This window comes from Enhydra lutris, unplaced genomic scaffold (assembly GCF_002288905.1).
Source record: "Enhydra lutris kenyoni isolate GAN:26980312 unplaced genomic scaffold, ASM228890v2 scaffoldscaffold26, whole genome shotgun sequence".
Lineage (NCBI taxonomy): Eukaryota > Metazoa > Chordata > Mammalia > Carnivora > Mustelidae > Enhydra > Enhydra lutris.
Genome location: NW_019154110.1, coordinates 10266236 through 10289455, shown reverse-complemented (window position 1 = coordinate 10289455; position 23220 = coordinate 10266236). Strand labels below are relative to the sequence as shown.

The 23220-nt window shown below is 40.7% G+C and overlaps 1 protein-coding gene across 8 annotated transcripts in view; it reads right to left on the bottom strand.

Annotated features, from left to right (window-relative positions):
- Positions 1 to 23220, bottom strand: part of LOC111151829 (synergin gamma) — an 85758-nt gene that overhangs the window by 16034 nt on the left and 46504 nt on the right. For 7 of the 8 annotated variants that reach the window (XM_022510046.1, XM_022510048.1, XM_022510050.1 and 4 more), the window contains 8 exons: positions 22360 to 22478; positions 22076 to 22138; positions 15542 to 16489; positions 6104 to 6697; positions 4589 to 4752; positions 3539 to 3592; positions 2933 to 3029; positions 1290 to 1438 (listed from right to left, as the gene is read on the bottom strand). In XM_022510046.1, coding sequence (XP_022365754.1) covers positions 1290 to 1438; positions 2933 to 3029; positions 3539 to 3592; positions 4589 to 4752; positions 6104 to 6697; positions 15542 to 16489; positions 22076 to 22138; positions 22360 to 22478 — 2188 coding nt within the window. The remainder of the gene's footprint in view (positions 1 to 1289; positions 1439 to 2932; positions 3030 to 3538; positions 3593 to 4588; positions 4753 to 6103; positions 6698 to 15541; positions 16490 to 22075; positions 22139 to 22359; positions 22479 to 23220) is intronic. The other variant, XM_022510053.1, reaches the window with a different exon arrangement.

Here is a 23220-nt window from a genome sequence, read left to right as displayed (position 1 = left end):
AGGATATTATCAGAGACAAACTGAATAGGCATGAATATATAAAAATAAAATAGTTTTGCCCAATGAAATGGAAAATGAAGGGAAAATAGAAGATGACAAAAATAACAGATATAAACTTGCCAGTCTACATCTGTGTGTATATATAAATCTATTACAAATATGAAATATGTAAAGTCAATAACATATTTCACCGAATAGATGGTCAAATAGTCAAAACAGATATATGATCAATTTACACATAAAGAAAATAGAGTAAATTATCATTAGGAATACTGCACAGCCTCTACAAAATGAACGAAATATAAAAACACCTACGGGGGGGGGGCACCTGGCTGGCTCAGTCAGTAGAGTGTGACTCTTGATCTCAGGGTTTTGAGTTCAAGCCCCACAACGGGTGTAGAGATTACTTAAAAATAAAGTCTTTAAAAACAAAAAAGAACATCTTTAGGGACTCACTATGCACTTGCTAAATGAAGTAGCAGACAAACAAAGCTGGAACATAGTATAAAGAAAAGTATACTTCTATGTTGTTGGAAGCACTGCCCACTAGCCCAAACTCTCTAAAAAGCCATACAATAATATATATACGAACACAAGCGCGTGTGCAAACACAGATTCCGACCTTTTAAGTTCACTTGGAGGAACTATATCCCTGGAAGGGTAAATAATCATTTGCTTAATGATATTCAGAATGGAAACATTCATAACAGGAAGAAGTGGAAATAATCCAAGGGCCTACAAAAGTAAAAAGACTAAATGAACCACAGGACGGCAGCGAGATGTGTTGCCCAGCATTTTAAAAGCACACACATGGGGCCATAGGGAACTAGAGGAGCAAGGAGAGGAACACACAGCGACACTCTGCAAAATGAGGGTCTGTGTATGTGACAGGTGTGGATGGAGGGATGCTGGCAGGGCTCCCGGCTGGCTCCGGCAGGAGAGCGTGCGACTCTTGATCTCGGGGGTGTAAGTCTGAGCCCCATGTTGGGTGGAGAGGTTATTTATTAAATAAATAAAATTTGAAAAAAGGAAGCAGCCCCAGGATGTTGCCAGAGCGAATGTTTTCCTATGCTCTGGATTTATGTGGGCACTGCCAGCCCAGGGGCTGTCGAGGAGCCAAGCTGGGGCCTTCGGCTAACTGTACACGGATCTCCTTCCTTGAATGTCCCACAATCCAGGAGGCGCCTCACCTTCACCCTGCAGAAGGTGCCGCCACAGGGGCGTACACGTCACTTTACTGCTGAGGTTTCTGGCAAGGAAAGCAAGTGCTGAGCACCGAGCGGCCTTACCGTGAGCGTGGCCAGGGACATGAAGCCAATGAGGTTATTCCATACTTTATCGATGTCCTTCAGCAGCTGCTGGAGTTTCTCACTGCACACTGCGGTGGCCTTTATGCCCAGCTCCACGCGCTTGGTCACCCTGTACACCTCAACGACACCTGGAGGGTGAGAGCACAGGGTGAGAGCGGGGAGTGCAGAGATGATGGGGAGTGCAGAGATGATGGATAGCACAGGGTCGCACTACCACCTGCTGGTGTCTTTGTGGGAAATGCGGACTGTATCTGCACAGAAGTGAACGGACTACTCCTTGGGACCAGTCTACACAGTGTTGCAGTGTAACTTCCTGGTAAGAGCACGGACCACAGCTACAATACCTGGGTTCAAATCCCAGCTCTGCCACTTCCTAGCTGTGTCACTCTGGGCAAGTCACATAACCTCTCTGGACCTCACTTTCTTCATCTGTAAAATGGGGATAAAACCACTTCCCCAAGGAGGAATGCATGGGTTAATACTGTAAAAGGCTTAGAGCAGTGCCTGCAGAAAAAGAGACACGATGCAAGTATTAGCTCATTTTTCCTGGCTTCTTTATAAGTTCATCTGTTTAAGTTTGGGAAATTCCATTAAACTGGGATTAAACATTCAATGTTTCCCATTTAAAATGGGAACATCAAAAGCCTAAAAGAATCTGATTGTCAATATCATCACAAAGTAATTAAGAAATATCTCACTTCTCTGAATGCCCAATGATTTACAAACTCTGTGGCTTCATTCATCTTTTATATCTACTTAGCAGAACAGCGCATGCGCTTCTCCTGTGGTCTCTGAATTGTGGCTGAATTCTTCCAGCCAGGATGAAAGGTGCCAAGCATCTTCACTTTCTAAGGACAGCCACCAGACAGATCCCCAACTTTCCTCCGAGCCTCTGAAGAGAGGACTGGAGGAATTCCAGGTGGTCCTCAGATTAGGGCATCATCAGTGGGGGTACAGAGCTCTGCTTTTCCTCTTCCTTCCCCAGAAGAAGGGCAGGAAGGTGACAGGGTGGGGTGGGGGCACAGTTCTGAGAAAGGGAGGCCAGGGAAGACCTTACTCAGAAGGTGACACCTGAGCAGAGATCTGAAAACAACTAGGGTCCAAGACCAGTGGCTCTGGACACGGGCCAAGTGTAAACTTCAGGAGGAGAGCAATACTGAACTGGACAGAGGCTGGGGTCCCAAGCTGGACTGAGACATTTAATAGCTGAAGACAGGCAGAAAGGTAAGGAATCTGTGATGTCATTAACGGGGCAGAGAGGAAGAACTGCAGAGCATGGTCAAGGTAAGGCATTAATTGGGGGCCCAAGAATTTCACTGCGATCAAGAGTTGGATGCTTTACCGATGGAGCCCCTTAGGCACCCCCGCAAGGGTTTCAGGCTAATGCCTCATCTGGGTCAGATTCTTTGATAAACCAGTAACACAGACCCAATTTTACACTGGGATGTGTGTAAGGACTGAGAAACTTTGCCATAGGTACCTTAAATTGAACAGTTGTTTCTGTGACTCAAGCATCTTACCTAGAAAGTCATATGTAGCTTGAAAGATCTACATTAAAACACTTAACATAAGGGAAAACTGAAGTTCAAGATTCTGAATAAGTAAAACACAAAAGAACATACCTAATAAATACTCCATGCCTTGAGCTGACTGGATTACTTCTGTGCACACACAACTACTACTGATTCCATTTAAAGTATCATTTGCCTTCTTAATGACCTATAAGAAACAAAATCACACCACCTCATATAATGGAGAATAGTCACCACAAATCAATTTTCTGTTAGTAGAAAACCCAACAGAGAAGCCAGTGGGCTGAAAAAGCATGATGGGCTGATAGATGTATATGACTCCACAGACCCAAATCTGAGAACTTAATTTTAACCTTAAAGAAACAATTCTCCGTTTCTTTGGAAAAGAGAGAGGTTCTTAAGTTTAAATGCTATTTTAATTTAGGCAGCATTAATGATATCATTTTGCTATTTTTTTAAACACAGTGACAGGTGAGGGCACAAGTGACAAATGAGCCAGTGTTTGCTATCGTAAACGTGAAAGAAGCCTCCCCTAGGATGTGTGACTTTCCATAGAGCTTCCCTTTGCATAAGGCCATCGAGGGAGGGTTCTCCTCAGGTTTTCCTCTGTCCTTTCAAATGAACCACAGAAAGAAGGCAAAATGGCACAAGACAGCACTTACATGCATGTGAGCACCATAAAAATGACATACTCACATCTAGGGCACTCCCCAGACATCTCTGCCATTCATATGCGTATCTCTCATTCTCCTGTGAAATTTTAACAAGAACTGGTTAAACCGGGAAGCCTGGAATCCTCTGTGATTTCTGTCCATTTAAAGAGCACTGGAAGACTTTCCTTTTTATTAAAACCACTCTACTTCAAGCACAGTTTATCTTTTTTTTTTTTTTAAAGATTTTATTTATTTATTTGACAGAGATCACAAGTAGGCAGAAAGGCAGGCAGAGAGAGAGAGGAAGGGAAGCAGGCTCCCTGCTGAGCAGAGAGCCCGATGCGGGGCTCGATCCCAGGATCCTGGGATCATGACCCGAGCCGAAGGCAGCGGCTTTAACCCACTGAGCCACCCAGGCGCCCCCACAGTTTATCTTTTGAAACCACTAATGACTATTCAAAATTACTGATATGTGTAACTTCTGAGCCCCGGACTTGCGAATCTGAGAGGTATGTTTTGTAGCAGCTTCCCTCTATAAATGTTGCCTCATTTGTTCTAGTAATAGTGGAAACTGCTTCAAAGGTGCTAACCACACAGATGTTTTGTACAAGAGCAAACAGTAACCCACCGGCAGCCCCACCGCTAGACCGCTATGCACCGGGATGAACGACAAGGAGGGGAAGGGCGGAGAGTTAAGAGCATTGGCTATAGGAGAAAGACAGCGTGGGACTAAGAGGCAGCCAACAAAGATCCAGAAAGTTCCCCCCCTCCTCTATTTTGATGTTTTAACATTCGCTAAGTCCAAAATGATAAATTCCAAGTGCCCAAAGAAAAGTTCCTTCAAACACTTCCCTCCTTGTGAAGTCTCATGAATCATTTCAATTTTAGGGTCGCTGAAAACTTTCAGCAGATGTTGCACCTGCGAAGTATTTTTATCCAGGGCTAATGCTGCCATTCTCTCCCTCTAATTAAATATTTTATGTCTGGTTCCTTGTGACCTTCTGCCCTCACTTCCCCACAAGCATTTTTTCTTGAGGCCCTCAGTGCCTGGCTGGTCTTAGACTTGCCCCCTGGAGGAAACTCCCCGACTCACCTCCACCTCTCCTGTCAGATCTTTGTACTTGTCACGGATGACAGGCAGGGCCGGCTTCTCACTCAGAGTGTTGGAGCGGTCTCTGAAAGGCTGCTCCAGAGCCGGAGAGGGAGAAGAACGGCTTATTTCTTTATCGCCAAGGCTCAAACTCCTTTTGTGTGATCCTGGAAAAGTGGACAGCACAGTCAAAGGTTCTCAATACTCAGCTTAATTCAAGCCAAAGCTTTTCCTTGCTACGAGACCCTTTTCTTTAGATGCTTATGTCACAAAGCATTCAGAAACACAGTCCTTGTTCATTCTTCTCTGGCAAGCTATACAGGTGTATCTCGGAGACAGTGTGTGTTTGGCTCCAGACCATGTCAATAAAGCAAGTATTGCAATAAAGAGAGTCAAATGAATTTTTTTCGGTTTCCCAGTGCATGTAACAGTGATGTTTACCCTACATTGCCATCTGGTAAGTGTGTAATAAATAGCATTTTAAAGATTAGTGCATAAGAATTGGGTTCTTTTCCAGTCAATAGTCATGGGTTTGCACCGAGCTCCTCCCTACTCCCAATCCAACAGAAATCAATGATATCTTCAGTCAGGATGGGCTTAAGTAGAAGGGGCATGCTTAAATGCCTTCGGAGGGCAGGCAGGTCAAGTAAATGACTGAAGTAGGTCAGCCAGAGACAAGAGGTGGTGGGCCTGTGACACTGGGCCAGCACGTCCCCTCTGTCAGAGTGCTGCTCAGTGCTACTCAGCGCACCGGATCATCAGATGGGGAGATACAGGCCTAGTAGTGCCAGATATGACAACTTTTCAAGAAAAGCTAGAAATCCAGATTGTGAAATCTCACGATTCTTATCTACTGGCAACTGTTCCACCCATTAAAAAACATTCTGTGTGGACCAATCAAAACAGGTCTGCAGACCAGATGCAGATCCATGGCTACCACGTTGCAGTCTCTGCACTAAAAAATACAGTCCACAGCCAGGAAGTAAGAGCGGAGCTAACTTGCCCACTAGTGGATCAAATCCATTTCCCTGGCTTTTTTTTTTTTTTTTTTTTTTAAGATTTTTATTTATTTATTGGACAGACAGAGATCACAAGTAGGCAGAGAGAGAGGGAGAAGCAGACTCCCTGCCGAGCAGAGAGCCTGATGTGGGGCTCGATCCTAGGACCCTGGAATCATGACCTGAGCTGAAGGCAGAGGCCCAAGCGACTGAGTCACCCAGGTTCCCCTGCTCTGGCTCTTTGAACACAGCTCCCCTCTAGCCAACACACTAATGAACAAGAGACTCTGTGCTATGTTTGTTGTTAGCTCCAAAAGCAATTATCTGAGGGACACTGGCTTGACTTCAGTCTTGTTGCAAACCTTTTTTATAGCTATCTATAATCGACACTGACTTCAGAGGCTGCAAAATCTACTTTCTCCTAAACCAGAGACCAACTTTTTATTCGTATGAAAGAACATTTATCGCCTTAGTGTAAGAAAACACCACAGTACAATGATGGCCACTGAAAGCTACTCACCTTGAACTGAGAGGTCAAAGGTTGCCAGCTCACTTTTGATCATTTCTTCACTAGATTTCATTTTGCTCTGTGAATTGGCCACCAAAAAGTCAAATTTGCTGATTTTGGGCTTTTCACTTTGAAACTCTCCAAAGTCATCTGAACACTCTTTGGGGGTGTCGTGTGAAGTGCTGCTGGAAGCTGGGCTTGGGCAGGTGGCTTCTTGGCTCCGTTCCGCTGTTGGCAAGTCCTGTCTTGTGAAATCTTTATAGTCCCCGCTTTCATACTCCTTTTGGTCACTGGCCTGAGGAATGACATCTTTAAAACTGGCAAAAGCTGGGAAAGTGGTCTCTGGAAGAGCATCTTCACTTGCGAAGGTTGTTACTTTGGAAAGAGAGGTCATGGTGAGGTTTTCGGAACTGCCAAATGATGTCTCTTTCTTTTGAAGAACTGAGGCAGCTGAGGAGGACCCGCTTCCTGCTGAGAGGACAAATGGAGAGAGTTTTCTGCCCTGAGACGCATCATCCCTGTCTGACCAGTCATAGCTCGTAAGTGCGCTCACTGCAAAATTGCTACTGTAGGTTCCAAAAGCAGCATATTTTAAGTCCTCTATATCTGAAAGGGAAATAAGACCCCACAATTAGAGGCAAGCTCATGATTTAGGTAAAATCCCCTAAACTCTGCAGAAGTAAAATGTCTAGCATATTTGATTAGTTTTATGTTATGTTGGAGTTAACTAAATTTAGAGCTTGTACTAAAATTAAAGGAATTGGGCTGTAAGATCTGATCTTTAAAAACCCACATTAGCTTTGAGCTGGCATTTATATTTAGTTACAAAGAGGTTTTTTTTGTTTTGTTTTGTTTTGCATGTAAAGATTACTATAAAAAGACAGGAGTATCATCTACCAATGTATGACATGGTTCGGGTCACTTAATAAACTGTTCACTTATAAACTTTAAAATGTACTTACAATACTCCCTGCCTAAAACCGGGCCCTTTCATCTTGACTTGGTTGGGAAATGTTCCTTTAACACATGGACGTTATGAAATGTACATGACAAACTACTTGAAAACTGACAATTTCTCAAAAGTAAAGTAAGGCAAAAATAATGTTACCTAACTTTTAACCAGTTCCTAGGAGTCTCTGTCTCAGGCAAGATCAAAGGTAAGATTTTAATGAAGCAGTTACTTACCTAATTGTTATTGTCAATATGGACGGCACACTGCTGTGATGGAGTATGAGGGGGAAAAAATTAATCTAATCTACTTCAGCCTCTAAAAAAATAGAATCAAAGGTCTGGGTCCTGGGTGGGTGTCTATTTCTCCTTCAACTATGTATCAGCCCCTCATTAAAAAAAAAGAAGAAAAAAGAAACAAGGAAAAGAAAGAAATGCTGGGGCAGAAGACTCATTTTACAAGCATTCTTAATATACGTTTAAAAATAATTTAACATGTAGAGAGAGAATGTAAGGTTTTAAGTAGGCTCCATTGCCCAGTGTGGAGCCCAGTGTGGGGCTGGAGCTCACGACCTTGAGATCAAGACCTGTGCTGAGATCAGTTGCCCGACCCTTAACCGACCAAGGCACCCTGGTGGCCCAAGAATGTAGGTTTTTGATTTAGACAGATCGCGGTTCAACTCAATGGTGCCACCTACTGCTTGTGTGACACAACGCAAGTTACTTGACAGTTCTTACAACCTTGGTTTGCTTCTCTGTAAGCTGAGAAGGCCATGGCCTGGGAAGGGCTATGGTGTGGCGCTGGAGGTAACACGTGCAAAGGACCCGGCTCAGCGCCTGGTGAGCAACCCATGAGGGCCGGACTGGCACAGCATCGTTGCCGCCAGCCTCCATCGGACATTTAGTTGCTGCTTTAGGGCCTAAAATGGAATTATTTCGTAGTACAGATGAAATGTCAACTCCTCATTGTAATGGTCCTAACTAGGGGAAGTTTCTTGCTCGCTTTCAAAGACCAAAAGCCGCAGAGGCTGAAAACCGCTGGTGTGCGGAGCCCCCTAGCCAGCATGCCGGCCGTTCAGTCTGGCCAAGTGTCATCTTAGTCTCGGTGGCCCGGCCGCACAGCCAGGTGCAAGGCTTCCTCTCTCTCACAATGGTAGACATGGCTGACAAGGCAAACGCTCCACAGTTCTGGGACCCAGGTTTCCCTAAGTCGATAGGTGACCCACACTAGATCACTGTGTCTTTTGGTTAAGGGATTCCTGACATTTTCACAGCTCTTCGAAGGGTATACTCCAAACCTGTCTCGCTTTCTCCTTTAACTCTACTAGCAAAAGGGCACTAAATTAGTAACAGGAGTGGAAAATCCTGGATTACACAAAAGGCAAACCAGCAAAAAGTAGATAACTTCCACAGAAACATGTATGTTAAACCTCTGTGGTGTAAATGGTACTCTTCAAATTTGGCTTGTCAAACAGGAGGGGGCAAAATATTCAGATGAGAAATGTACAGTTTAGAATGATTAAAACAAGGCTTCAGGCAAAATGCTTTTTTGGTGTCTGGCTGCAGTGCTTTGTCCCTCCCAGCACCCCCCCCCAAAGAATGAAAGGGATCAGGAGGTGCCCTGACTCAGAGAGGGGAACTGCCCTGAGGCAGGTGCCGTTAGGACAGTCGTCTTCAAGGGGTACATGCAAAAAAAAGTCTCACAACATGGGTATTTGTTATTGTTAGATGCTACTAGAAAGCTTTTTTGGGGAAATTGTATTATGAACTACTCCAAGAATCTCATTTACTACAAGGATAGCAATTTTAGCAATCTTCCTAAAGACCAAAGGCAAATTTAATGAAAACTTAAGCTCTAGTTCAAAAACCACAACCCAGTTGTTATGGTAATAAAAAGACCCTTTTGTGCAATTCTGCAGTAAGAAAAAAAACAGGGGTTAAAAAAAAACCAAACCAACCAGAAATGATTGTATTATAATCAGGTAAAAAGCATTATAAGCAATAAGGGATGACCTTAGCTAAAAAGCTTTTAAATATTCTTATAATACTACAGATCTTCAACAAACCTTGTTTTTATTAAAAATGAGAGGCATAGCATTTTGCCTTTTGGAGTAACTCATGGAAATCACCAAATGAAAGATTAAACAAATTTATAATAAAAAAAAAAGATGAGGGGATGCCTGGGTGGCTCAGTGGGTTAGGCCTCTGCCTTCGGCTCTGGTCATGATCTCAGGGTCCTGGGATCGAGCCCCACATCGGGCTCTCTGCTCAGCCGGGAGCCTGCTTCCTCCTCTCTCTCTGCCTGCCTCTCTGCCTACTTGTGATCTCTGTCTGTCAAATAAATAAATAAAATCTTAAAAAAAAAATGAGTAAATATACAAGATAGGCCAAAATCCAGCCTCGAGGTTGATTTTAAAATTTTACGTTTGCTTATTCATTGGCTACTAGAGTATAAAAAAAATTTACTGAAGTGCAATGCATCTGAACACAAAAGGAAGTACTAACTGACTTAGGTAAGGAAGATGAGAACACTGTCTTTTTAAATCTTTGCATTTATAAGTAATATAAAAACTGAGTAGTATTTCCTGGAGTGGGGACTATTTAGTAAACCATTTTCTAAGAAAAACATGGTAAATCAGTTCACGGAGGGTAGGTTAAACCAAAAAAAGTTCTCATTTCCCATGTTAACAATTCTACATTTTCTAAGCAGTTAAATTACATGTATTACTGTATGATGGTTTTCAAAATATTAAAGATGCTGTGAGACCTGCAACATCAGTGATAGAAGCCCTGTCTGGAAAAAATGATGTGGAATAACCCACATTTTGTAATCACTGAAGTTTCTATAGATGGGTTTTCCATTCAATAGCTGAATTCTGACAATTGCGGGAGAAACAGGAAAAAGAAAACAGAGAATGGATGCAATAAAATGAAGAGAGAATCACTATTGCATTTCTAGTTCTCCCGAAGAGCTCTGTGGCTGTGCTAGGTTGAACAGCAATTGCACACAGATAATAGGCCAAATTGTGTGCTGTAATACAGGTGTTTGTTGGCAACCAGGAATGTCCTATTACAAAGGCCAGGGGAATGAACTAGGCAAGCTCCTTTCCATCATGGAGCTCAAATCAAGACATGGATTTCTTGCTTATGCTGGCAAGTAACCCTAGCAGTCTCTTCCATAACCTCTATTCAAATCCCCCTGGAACAGATGCTGAAGACAAAAACAAGGTATTTCTTGGAACAAAGAACGTGAGCTGCCATTACATGACGCGAAGGCAATACTGATTTCCACGGAAGTTTGCTAAAGCAGTAAGCATATGCCCAGGTGATTAAGTTCCTGGCTTCTGAGAAGGGAGCTTAGACAAAGAAGAAAAGGATACATGCTTAAAGTCTACCATTCTTCAGGGTTTTGTACAGCAATAAAAATGTTCAGGGGACTAAGGAAGAAATCTCTTTTAATTTCCAATACTGATTTAATCCAAACTTCACTTACCAAAGCAAACCACAAAATATTGATACATCTCAACTTCTTTCCACCCCTGACACTATTCGACCTTCACATGCTCTATTAACTATAGAACCTGGGCTGTTGCCTGGAAGTCTCAAACGCTTGGATAGTTGTTTAAGAAAAGAGAATGAAAGTGACCACACTGTGAGTCTGACAGGCTACAAAATGCTGCGGTCTAACTGCCTTCCAGTGTTCCCTAATCTGTCTAGAAACCTCCCATGCTTCCTTTGTCCTGACTCAGAGAAATCTATGGTTTAAATGATACCCACACTATCTGTAAGCACCCCCAGATTTCTGCGCCAGTACTTTAAAGTTCAACAGAGAAAATCAGCTATTCTGGAGATATATGAAGTCCGAAGAGGTTGGAAGGTCAAGGAATGGTGTCAGGCTTTACAGCTGACTCTTGAATGGTATGGGTTTGAATTGCACAGGTCCATTTATATATGGATTTAAAAAAACAAATAGAGTTTAGTACTGTAAATGTATTTTCTCTACCTTGTGATTTTCCTGGTAACATTTTCTTTTTGCTAGCTTACTTTATAATACATCTAACATCTAACATACAAAATGGGAGTTAACGGACTTTATTTTATCAGTAAGGCTTCTGTAGGCTTATTGTCAAAGTAAGTAGTAGGCTATTAGTCAAAAGCTGTATGTGGATTTTTGGACCGCACTAGGTCAATGTCCCTAACCCCCATGTTGTTCAAGGGTCAACCATACAGGGGGACTGCTCGTTGTCATCACGAAAAATCAAATCTCATTAAAAAACCCACCAGATGAGCTGTAGGTGGGGCCTTTTGGCCATGCAAGGGAGAGGGCAACACCTGGAAGACCCTCCTATGCCCGTGACCTTATAATGCTCTCAAAGTCATTGGGCCAATGCTTTCCAAAACAACATTATCAAAAGAATTCAACTGATGGAAAAACAAAGCTAGAAGAAGCTCTTTAAAATAATAATTTGATTTTGATATATTAGGATTTAGCCCAGCTTCACCGATACTGTCAGTGTCCCCTTCATGTTCATTTGCGACTTTTAAAAATCAGCAGAGATTTTCATGTGAACAACAGAGTGATTGCAGAATATGAATACACTTGCATAATTTCTCAGGCACTGACGTATGAAATCAAGCACTAACTCTATTATTTTACTTGGCATAGGAGTAAACAGAACACATAATTAAAACGTAATATATTTATCCAAACACAGTAGTTTGAATGGCAGACTCAGCTTTTCTTTGAATTAATCCAAACCCCAATATGCAACTTTTTTCCTTCTCAAATGGCCTATTTCAGATACTGTGAGTGATCTCTCTGGAATCCTATTCAAAATCCTCATCTTTAATGGTTTAACTTCCTGTCTATCTCAAAATTTTAAAGAACAAAGAACTAAAATCTCAAAATATAAGAAAAAAAATGTCAACCGTGGAAATAATCCTTTTTTCCCAAGATTTTTGTTGGTCTTGGGTTTGTAATCTAAAAAACAGTAATATTCCCAAGGGTTTTTTTTTGCTATTAATACATTCTAAAATGAAACAAATATTTTCCAAACTTAGCATTCTCTTATTGCTAATTTTTGTATGTCTTTCTAGGATTATTTTCTTAAAAAGGAAAGTGGCTTAAAGCTTACTTTGAGGACCTCCCCTAAAATTGTTTTAAGAACTTGCTTTATGGACTCTGAGTTAAAAAACCAAAACGAAACAAACAAACAAACAAACAAACAAAAAACCCAAAAGACTCAGGGTGGCTTCACGATACATTCTGAAGCTGGAAAGATAACGTGCTCTACAATTAGAGCCCGAGTGCCCATTTCAGACCCACAGTGAATTCAGTCCTGAAGACATTTTGGTATTAACAATGAACACTCAATTACAGAGCTTATCAATTTAAGCTCAGTTTGCATGCACTGTGCTCAGAAGTCCATCTCAATACTATTCCATGATTTAAGTTAAACTTACAGGTATCTAGTTATTAACAGATGTATCCCCTGTCCCCATCACTCAACTCTTCGATCTATTCCCTCAGCCGCTCCCTCTCTTCACACCGTAACTCCTAGTGGAGACAGGCTCTGTCATGTTTACTAAGTGGTAAGACCTACTCTGTTTTTTTCACTAGAAGAAAGGAGTAAACTTTTCCTATTACATAGTGTAAGGTTAAAATTACATCTTAATTCAGTGCCATGTTGAAAATTTCTATCAATGGAATTATAAGGGGGAAAGGCTAAGCCAGGAGAAAGGTATTTGAAGAAAACAACAAAAGGGAAAGGCCCTTTAATCACAGGAGATGCTACAGCTTTACACTTGATATGGACCAGATATTTCTCTGGTCTAACCCTTAAATAGTACAAATTACACACATCCCCACACTTTCAAAATATGCCAAAGAATTATTTATTAACATAAGACTTACAGATCACAAAAGAGAGTGGTACAGAAGAGCTGGAAAAGAAGTCATCAGAATAAGCATGCAGATCAGTATTTGCAGAGGAATATACCAAAGCAAGTTCGAAAAGGCACATTCACACAGAAAATGTCTAAATTGAAAAAAAAAAAAAGACATCAGAAAAGCAGCCAAAAAAAAAAAAATACTAATAATAAGGCGCTGATTAAAATACAACGATTTTCAATGTCAAAGAAGAGCTACTTTACAGGTAGGTAGGTAGCTAGCTACAGAAGTCTTGCTAACCCTTTGAGAGTGTCACAAATGAGGGTAAGCTCTTGCTGCCAACAAAACCAGATGATCGTAATGACTGCACATCAAGATGGTTCCGTGCCAGAGAGATTAAATTTGGTGGTGGGGACGAAAGCAGCCTAGTTGAAATTATATGCAGCAAGGGCTCAAAGGGTTAAATGTAATAGTATGCAGAGAAATCAGGCAATGTTATTAGTATTATCTACCTTCCATACAAAGAATTATAGCAAGAGTTAAAAGAGACAGTATCCCCTTCAGAGTTAAGTTGGGGTTTCTAAACAAGATTAAGGACCAGAGAGAGCAATCTACTAGTTTATTCTCTTTTCGGCTCACTTGTTATTTCTCCAACAAGAAGTACCTTTAACCCTCAAACTAAGAGAGCAAGAGATACTGTGGTCAACGTGAGGTTAAAGTCAAACCAAAGTGCACTGAAGAGGTCCCTGCCATTTACCTCCGACAGCACATGTAAGCAGCAGTTTTGCTCAACAACAATATAGCTCACGGGTCAGGCATCAACCCCTTTTACCAACCGCTCTAAAGGGATACTGCTCCTTTCCGACAGGCGGTTTACAGATCAAAAAGAGGAAACAATCTGCTTTTAAGAATATCCGCGAACTTAAGAGACTTGGCTTGAACATTACAGGTTCCAAGCTGGGAATGTTCCAAACATACATAAAAGAACATGAGCACAGAAGATTATTTTAACAGGTCAGTCAGAACAAGCTTGGTCACAAGATCTTCTGCCCCTCCCCAAATAAAATGAAACAATTTTAAAGGAAGGAAAAGAAAAAGATATCCTAAACCTGATTTAGAGTCATCTCATAAAGACATCTAGCTTGGCACTATGAAAGAATATAGATTCACTTTCAAAAAAATAGCTTCTAATTCATAACTTCAGAGTCCAAAAGGCTAGTATACATGTCATGAGATTTTTAAATAAAAATCAGATATTTTTCAAAAAACAGAGCACTTTGCGACCGACTACTGTGGCTCAAGCAGCTCAAAAAAAAAAGAGAAACAAAATCACTCTATCAAACAAACAGCAGCAAAAAAAAAAAATGGAAACCATCTGAGGAAAAAATACAAAAAAAGGAAGTAGATAGTCGGGCGCAAGGAGCTATGCAGGGTCTGCGACCCTCAGAAAATGCCCTAGCCAGCCAGCCGCCATGTGACATGTGTCTTGTCTCTGAGAACCTGCTCCTGATCCAGCAAGCACACTGTTAAAGAATATCTCTGACTACTCCAGCAGCCAAAGGATGGAGGAGGTTTTGTTGACTTCCCATTTTGATATATGCAAAAGCCATAATACTTTGACATTTCTGCCACAATCTGTAAACTTGGAAATGTCTTGTATGTCCCTCTCTAGTTAAAACACAACAAACCCTTCGAATGTATAATATGTTTTCTAGAATAATACAGTAATACTGAGATAGTTCTCATTATTAAAGGCCACAAAATGGGTTTATCTTTCTATATAACATATCAAATAACAAAACAAAATAAAAACGAGGACACTTGGGAATCTAGTTTTTATGACAGGAAGCTGGACTATAGAATAAACCGCTACAAGTAAATCCATACAGAATTTAGAGAGGGCTCCCTTATAAGATGTTTTCGAACATTTTATGAGAAAGTTAGTAGTTACCCTATTCTACCATCTACAGATCTGTTACAATTTAATACTTCCAGCAATAGAGTTCACACCAAACACTGTACCTGAATTCCACTACAACTCGTGCCCTCCTCCTTGCCAGACTCTGGCACACACGACATCCAGACAAGCTCTTTCCCTCCTCCCTTGTGGAGACATGGCAAACTGCAGTACAACCGGCTAGACATTTTTACTTTCTTGGCCTACCAAGAGTCAGTTTCTGTAAACCGAACAGAGTAATATATTGGCAGCTGCCAAAGAGACCCAAGAGAAGAGAGAAGGAGAGGGAAACACCGACCTCACTCACAGAAATAGAGGAACATTACTGACACTGCAGAAGTCTTTATAAAAAGTACTGGTGATGTAGGGTTCATTCAGCAGTGGATTTTTATGTGCCTCTAACACCAAGTTGGTGTTTGATTTCGAAAAGAAATTAATTGATCCAATCTAAGTTCCACGGTATTCAGGGGATCCATATATCCAAATATCTACAGAATCAACTTTAACACTGCTTTAATGGGATTGGCAATAAAGAGGTTATTAGAAATTCATAAAGGTTAAGAGCCAGAGCCTCACTCTACTGGAAATCGGCGCCCACCACACCATCTTTGAAATCTACATCACCATCACCAGAGTAATCTCACCAATTCCTCACCTGCAGCAGGAGGATGCTGGCCACTAACTGTTGGTAAATCCAAAGAGCTATCAGACATGACATGCTTAAGATCTCCTCCCACATCAGCCAGTTTCATGTCAAACTGAACAGAGAGTGCGTCTTCAGAGTCCTCCTTGCCAACACTGCTGCCACCAATGGAAGGGAGATCCAAGGACTTCACCGAAGCAGAGTCTTCTTTGGCATGTCTGAAAGCCACGGATTTCTCGCTCAGGGATTTGTCTGAGTTCATGGAAGAAAATTTACTGGAGTGGAAGTCAGCAAAATCATCGTCACCTTTTCCTGAAGGAGTGTTATCTTTCAGTTCTTCAACACCTAGTCCAGATCCTTCCAGAGAAAGTTGTTTGAAGACATCGTATTTGGTAGACGCGGCAGCTGAGCCTTGTCCCATCTTCACTGCACTGCTCGAGCTGCCGGGCAGACAAACAGGACTAGCTTCCTCTTTAAGGGCATCGTATTTGTCATCGGCCTTTTGCTCAGCTGAAACAGAGCTGTTACTGAAAGCCATAAAATCTGCAAAGTCATCCTGCTCCCCAACAGATGCTGGGCTAGAATATTCTCCAAAAAGGTTGAATTCTCCAAAATCATCAGCCAAACTAGACATCTTCGTGGCTGCCAACGCTGTCGTGGCTGTAGCGGGCACTGCTGGCTGTGGTCGTGTGGAAACGGCTTTGGATGCACTCAACGCAGCTGAAAAAGACAAGGGTTTCTCGCTGCTGCAGTTAACTGAGGAAAACATGTCTAGATCTGCTAAGTTCAGAGGGTTTTTCACTTGTGTTTGTTGTTTCTGTTGTATAGCTCCTGAGGGGAAGGCCGCTGGAAAAGTTTGGTCTTTTGTTGGTGGTTCTAGTGGTGATAGACTGTCGGCAGTTTTAAAATCTGTGAAGCCATCATCTGTGCCTGCAGATCTGAATTCTGCAAAGTTTTCCCCTGAAAGAACAAAAAAACACAACACAGCCAAATAAATAAGAATGCTGAGCTGAAAACCACATGGTGCACAGCATATTAAATTACAAGCATACTTTTAGAGACTTTTCCCTCACTGGCTTGACATTATTTAACCATGCTGTAAACCCTACCAAAACATCTCTTTGGAAACTACACATCTTGTTTCCACACTGAAGGCTAGTGATACCAAAAGAAATACGAATCAAACCGAGAGCACCTAACAGCCGCAGTTTTATTTGCTCATCTAAGTGTGCTGGGTCTCCTAGGGCCAGACCCTTCAGCTGGCCAAAGTGCAGCTCTCGGGGCTTCTGCTCACTACAGCTAGCCAGCCCAGCACACAAGGGAAGAAGAAAGAGGTGCTCGAGGTTCCTGAAGAGAGACACGTTGAAATAATGATCCCTTAAAGATAAAATGCTTTACATGGTGATCCATCAAGGCAAAAAATGTCACAGATACCAATGAAGTATTACGAAAAATCCTGCATCTAATATTCAGAATGTGAAACCCTTTGTTCATCTAGGCACTTTAAGCATATTCTTAGGTATCACTGGTATTCCTCCAGTATATGGAGGCATTAAGTGGAAGGGAACTTCGACGAAAATTTTTCAAAAGGTATCTACTTACTTGCAAAGCATTCTAGCTAAGGACACTTTTTTTTTTTAGATATATTTATTTAAAATAAAAGATTTATTTATTTGAGAGAGGGAGAGAGAAAGCAAGCGAGCGAGCAAGCCAGCGAGCATGTGTGCTCCTGTGAACGTAAGCAGGAGGGGCAGAGAAGCTCAAGCAGACTGCCCCGAGCAGGGAGCCCGATACAGGGCTGGATCTCACAACCCTGAGATCAGACCCCAGCCCAGGCCAAGAATTGGACACTCAACTGACTGCACCACCTTGGTATCCCCTGCTAAGGACACATTTTATTTTTTTTAAAGATTTTATTTATTTAAGGACACATTTTAAAGTGGTGGTTTTTCTACACCCTACAACAAATAAGCTGATCTCATGGAAAAAAAAAAATTCTGAGTACTTGGGCTGTTCTCGAAATCAGCCATCCCACTAAACCAATGAGTGCTTCTTCTTATTTATTAAAATTTAGAGGCATTTAAATAAGTACCAACTGCATTATTAAAAATTTCAAAGGATAGGATTTAAACCTTATATTGTGCTACTCTGAGGAAGGATTTATTGAAAACTTTTTTGTTATCATTTTTTAGAGAAAACAAGTACAATGAATTTTCAATAAAAAATTAAATAGACTCAATTAGGATGCTGATAAAAATCTAGGCCCATGATTCTATCTTTTTTTTTAAAGATTTTATTTACTTATTTGACAGAATGAGAGAGCAGGAGGGCACTAGCAGTGGAAGCAGCAGAGGAAGAGGGAGAAGAAGCAAGCCGCCTGATAAGCAGGGAGCTCAATGTGGGACTTACCCCAGGAGCCCAGGATCATTACCTGAGCCGAAGACAGTTGCTTAACCAACTGAGCCACCCAGGTGCCCCTAGACCCATGATTCTAAATAGAGTTCCTTTATTATTAGAGTAACATTATCACTCATAAGTATGAGGTTAGGAGGCAGAGGATCTTAATTTTTCTAGTGGTGTCTAAAGGTCTTCCATAAAATCCACTAGGTTTTACCAAATAATGAAAACCAAAAGATAAACCAAATATAAATATAGCTATACCAAGATCACTTATTTGAAAACGTGAGTGCTATTTCTGGAGAGTTATAAACTAAAATATAGGCTTTAATTTCTTTGTCCAGTTTTAAAATTCTGTTTGTCCCTAAAAATGAGATATAGAAACAAATGAACTATTAAAGTATACTTCAGGGGCGCCTGGGTGGCTCAGTGGGTTAAAGCCTCTGCCTTCAGCTCAGGTCATGATCCCGGGGTCCTGGGATTGAGCCCCGCTTTGGGCTCTCTGCTTGGCGGGGAGCCTGCTTCTCCCTCATCCCCTCCACCTGCCTCTCTGCCTACTTGTGATCTCTCTCTGTCAAATAAATAAAATCTTTAAAAAAAAAAAAAGTATATTTCAAACCAAAATCTAATTCTTAAAACTGTCATTAAAATAAAACAAGCTTTAAATATATTGTGTTTGTAACATGATATATGCTTTGATATATCATAAGAAAGCATGGAAAAACAATGGAAGCTGATTTAATCAATTCACTAGCATAATTCACCAACACAAAGAAATCTACTTAATATTATCAGGGAAATTTTAGAAAGAGAGGAACAGCATTCAAAATTTCTGTATTTTATGTTTTTAAGACATACGACTAATAAACTAAAGTCAATTTCACAAATTGACGGGAGAAGCATATGTAAAACTTTAAAAAAAAAATCACCCACAATTTTGGATAAGTATGTTACCGATAATATTTGTATCGTTTTTGTAAATGAAAATGTAACAAGCAGCCACTTTTGTCACAGTCTAAATTTTTGATGTGCTGCTTTGAAATATCTGTGAAATTGACAAGCTTTGCTTTGTTATTTTTAAAAAGAAATCACCACAGCAAACTAAACTTACTGATGAATTGTATATGTTTTCATTAGAAATGTAAGCTGGGTGAAAGGTTCAAAAAGAAAGAAAAACGGGTGGGTTTACAAGCTCAAAAACAAAGGGAACTTTGGGGCAAATAAATTAGTTGCAGTCATTGGAAACTTGCATATCAGAGGATACATTAATCCTCTGAATCCTCATAAATTCCTCTCTCTACTTGTCAATTTTTAGGCCCTGAAAACATTTCAAAAGAGGTCACTTGTTGCTAAAACTTCAATAAGAAGGGTCACTTCTCCATATAGAGTATTTTCCTCATCTCTTTAAATTTACAGTTTAAACTATAGGAGTAGGAAAAAAGGAAATAACATTAATCTCTGTCACTTAGTAACCTACAAAAACCACAGTTCTGAACACAATACTACATGATTTTTCATAAATTCTAAGACACTAACATACTTGATGCATTTAGGCCACTGTATGTATGTATGTATGTATGTATGTATTTATTTGACAGAAAGAGAGAAATTACAAGTAGGCAGAGAGACAGGCAGAGAGGGGGAAGCAGGCTCTCTGCTAAGCAGAGTGCCTGACATGGGGCTTGATCCCAGGACCTTGAGATCATGACCTGAGCCCAAGGCAGAGGCTTAACCCACTGAGCCACCCAGGCTCCCCTGGGCCAATGTATTTTTAATGAGAACAGAATAAAATATATTCTCCTAAAATGAACAGAGTTGGCAGCTCTAACTGGAACTCTTTAACTCTGAGTTAAAGTTAATACAGGAATGAAAGCAAGACAGCATACATGGCAGTAACGGTATGGGGTTCTGTTACTACAGTTCTCCAAGAGCAGCACAAAGGTACTGCTTCCATTCTGATGGCACCACTGTCTTTCCCAGGAATAGTACACCTATGATAAGATCTTTACTACCACCCTAAGCAAAGAACTCTGATATTAAACCATGCTCTTTACTCCAAACTCACCTTGGCCTGAGAGGTAGGTGAGGAAAGCACTTCTGGCAGTCAAACCCAACTAACAAGCCCAAGTGCCTCTAGGGTTTTGTGGATTTTTTTTTTTTTTTGCTTGTTTTTAAAGATTTATTATTTTAGAGAAAGAGAGCATGTGAGTGAGCAGGCAGGGAGGGAGACAGAATCCTGAAGTAGACTCCCGGCTGAGGGCAACCCCAGGACAGAGATTGTGACCTGAGCCAAAATCAAGAGTTGGCCCTCAACAGACTGAACCACCCAGGTGCCCCAAGTTTCCTCTAAGGTTTATCTTTGTACTCATAGTGCTTAACACAGGCACTGAGGAAAAAGTTATTACATCCTAAAGGCTTGAATGAAACAAGGAAACACTTCTGGAACCTAACAGCTATAAGAGAGAGAATATTTTTAGAATTGGTGGGTTTCTCTTTTTAGAGATACTTAAATAGTACACTTAAAAAAATTTTTTTTAAAGATTTATTTTTGCGGGCGCCTGGGTGGCTCAGGGGTTAGAGCCTTTGCCTTCAGCTCAGGTCATGATCCCAGGGTCCTGGGATCGAGCCCCGTATCGGGCTTTCTGCTCCAAGGGGAGCCTGCTTACTCCTCTCTCTCTCTGCCTACTTGTGATCTCTGTCTGTCAAATAAATAAAGAAAATCTTAAAAAAAAAAAAAAGATTTATTTTTACAACAGAGAGGGAGAGAGAGAGAGTGCACAAGTGAGGCAGGGGACAGTAGAGGGAGAGGGAGGAGCAGGCTCCCTGCAGAGTAAGGAACCTGATGCAGGGCTCCATCCCAGCACTCCGGGACCATGACCTGGGCAGAAGGCAGACACTTAAAAGACTGATCTACAGGCACCCTAAGCAGTACACTTATTCCTTGAACTTTCACACATATATTACCTTTCCTATTATCTCCTCTCACTTCTCCTGCCCACTCCCACCCTCTTGGACAGAAGGGTGAGAACAAATGATTGTCAAAGAATGTTCCAAATTTGAGCACTCAATACACAAAAGTAGAATATGGATGGCACTGTACTCAGGAAGAAATCCTCCTGAGAGTATACAGATATCATAGCATGTGCAGCTAAACTTGGAAGGACATAATTTGACCTATGGATTATCTAAACCCTACATATCAGGCTAGGATTTAACCACAAATATAACTTCCAGTCTTTATACATATGGCTCTCAAACTATCATTCTATATTCCCTTCTACTCTAAGCCCTTCTATAAATTCCTCTTATCTTATTAAATTATAGCCAATTCTGAAAATCTTAAAAAGACTGGTTGCTACCTTTTGCATAGTCCACAGACTGAAAACAGTTCAAGTTCTTGTTAAATATTAAAATAACGGAGACCAGTCAGAGTCCTCCATTTGATACAGAAGTCTAACTTGGCTTGAAGGCTTCCAGTGAAAGAGAACACACTAGATTCAAAAGAAATTGCCTGGGGGCGCCTGGGTGGCTCAGTGGGTTAAAGCCTCTGCCTGTGGCTCAGGTCATGATCCCAGGGTCAGGGGATTGAGCCCCAAATGGAGCTCCACATAGGGTCCTTGCTCAGTGGGGGGTCTGCCTCCTCCTCTCTCTCTCTGCCTGCCCCTCTGCCTACTTGTGATACTTGTGATCTCTGTCTGTCAAATAAATAAATAAAATATTGGAAAAAAAAAAAAAGAAAAAAGAAATTGTCTCAATTGGGGGTCTGCCCTTAATTTTAGAAAATAATTTCCAATAGCTGAACCACATTTTGCTTCCTTATAATTTCCAGAGGCACAAAGCCAAAAAATCCTCTTACACACAATATAACAAAGACATGTTCAGAAGTATCACTGAAAGAACCATGATTCACACACCTGTACCCCTGGGGCAAATAATACATTATATGTTAATAAAAATAATTTAAAAATATCTTTTATTAAAAAACAAGGGGTACCTGGCTGGCTTAGAGGAACATGCAACTCTTGATCTTGGGGCCATGAGTTCGAGCCCCATGTAGAGATTACTTGTAATCTGTGTAGAGATTACTTAAAATAAATAAATTTTTAAAAAACAGAAGTAATTTATCCATTTAAGGAATCAAAAACTTACCTGAAGATTTACTCTCTGCTGTCTGTTCGAGTTCTCTGAAAGCACTATATTTATCACCAGGCTCTGTGATGAAAAGACAGAAAGTCCATTAAGTTTAGGAATCTTAAAAAAAAAAAAAAAAAGTTTAGGAATCTTGATATTAAAACTCAAGGAAGTAAGTAAGGCAGATTGGATTAATCATACATACTTGACACGTGGTGTAAGCATTTTATACATTTCTCACAAAAGGTCACCACTAAAATGGTTTACATTCATAGGTTTATGAATTGACAATGTGTTTTTACCTCCAAATGGAATAGTATTTTCAGAGGACTTCTCAGCTGCAATTCCTTTAAACACAGCATATTTATCCATCGAAGCTGATGCTTTAGTTCCAGGAAGTGGCATCAACAAAGAAGGGGCACTATAAGGGAAAATGAAATGTTTCTAAATGACAAGAACACTGAATCCTTCCCTTATCATCAAGTAGAAGCTTGGAATTGAAATGGTAAATAGGTACTACCTGGTTAAAATTCATGGCTCCCTGCTTTAAAAGTTAGAAACTATTTATATTCACAGAAGGGAGAACACTTTTTTTTTTTTTAAACATCCTTTTTTCTTGGAAAAATATACTGACACACCACCCATGTGATAACGCTTTGCTTGATTATCAGAAGAGGGGTCAGACCTACACTGACCATCTAATCATCTCTGTAAGCCACAAAAACAGTTGGAATGGCACTGGGAATAGATTCTCATAGAATGATGACCTCCTAGAATTGTAACTTAAGGTCCGTAAAATGGCAAAAGTGAACTGTTCCAAATATGTACACCCAATATTTTAGAGTAAATTCTGTTAACCTTAATATAAATTATTCTTTGAAATGGGTTCAGACTGCAGAGGCAGAATAGTTAAGATAAACATCTGTTTATGAAATGCTGTTCAGGCCAAGATGTAAATTGTTCTTATTTGATCTTACTGCATTGCTTACTGGCAGAGGTTCACACATCTGATAAGCAGCAGTAGAGTTAATACAATTTACATTTTTACAAGGATCACAACAGTGTTTCCAGAAGCTATCTTTGTAGCAAAACAACAATCACTTCAAAATTAGATAAAGATACTTTTGCCTGTGGACATATTTCTCGCTGGATGGAAAAATAGT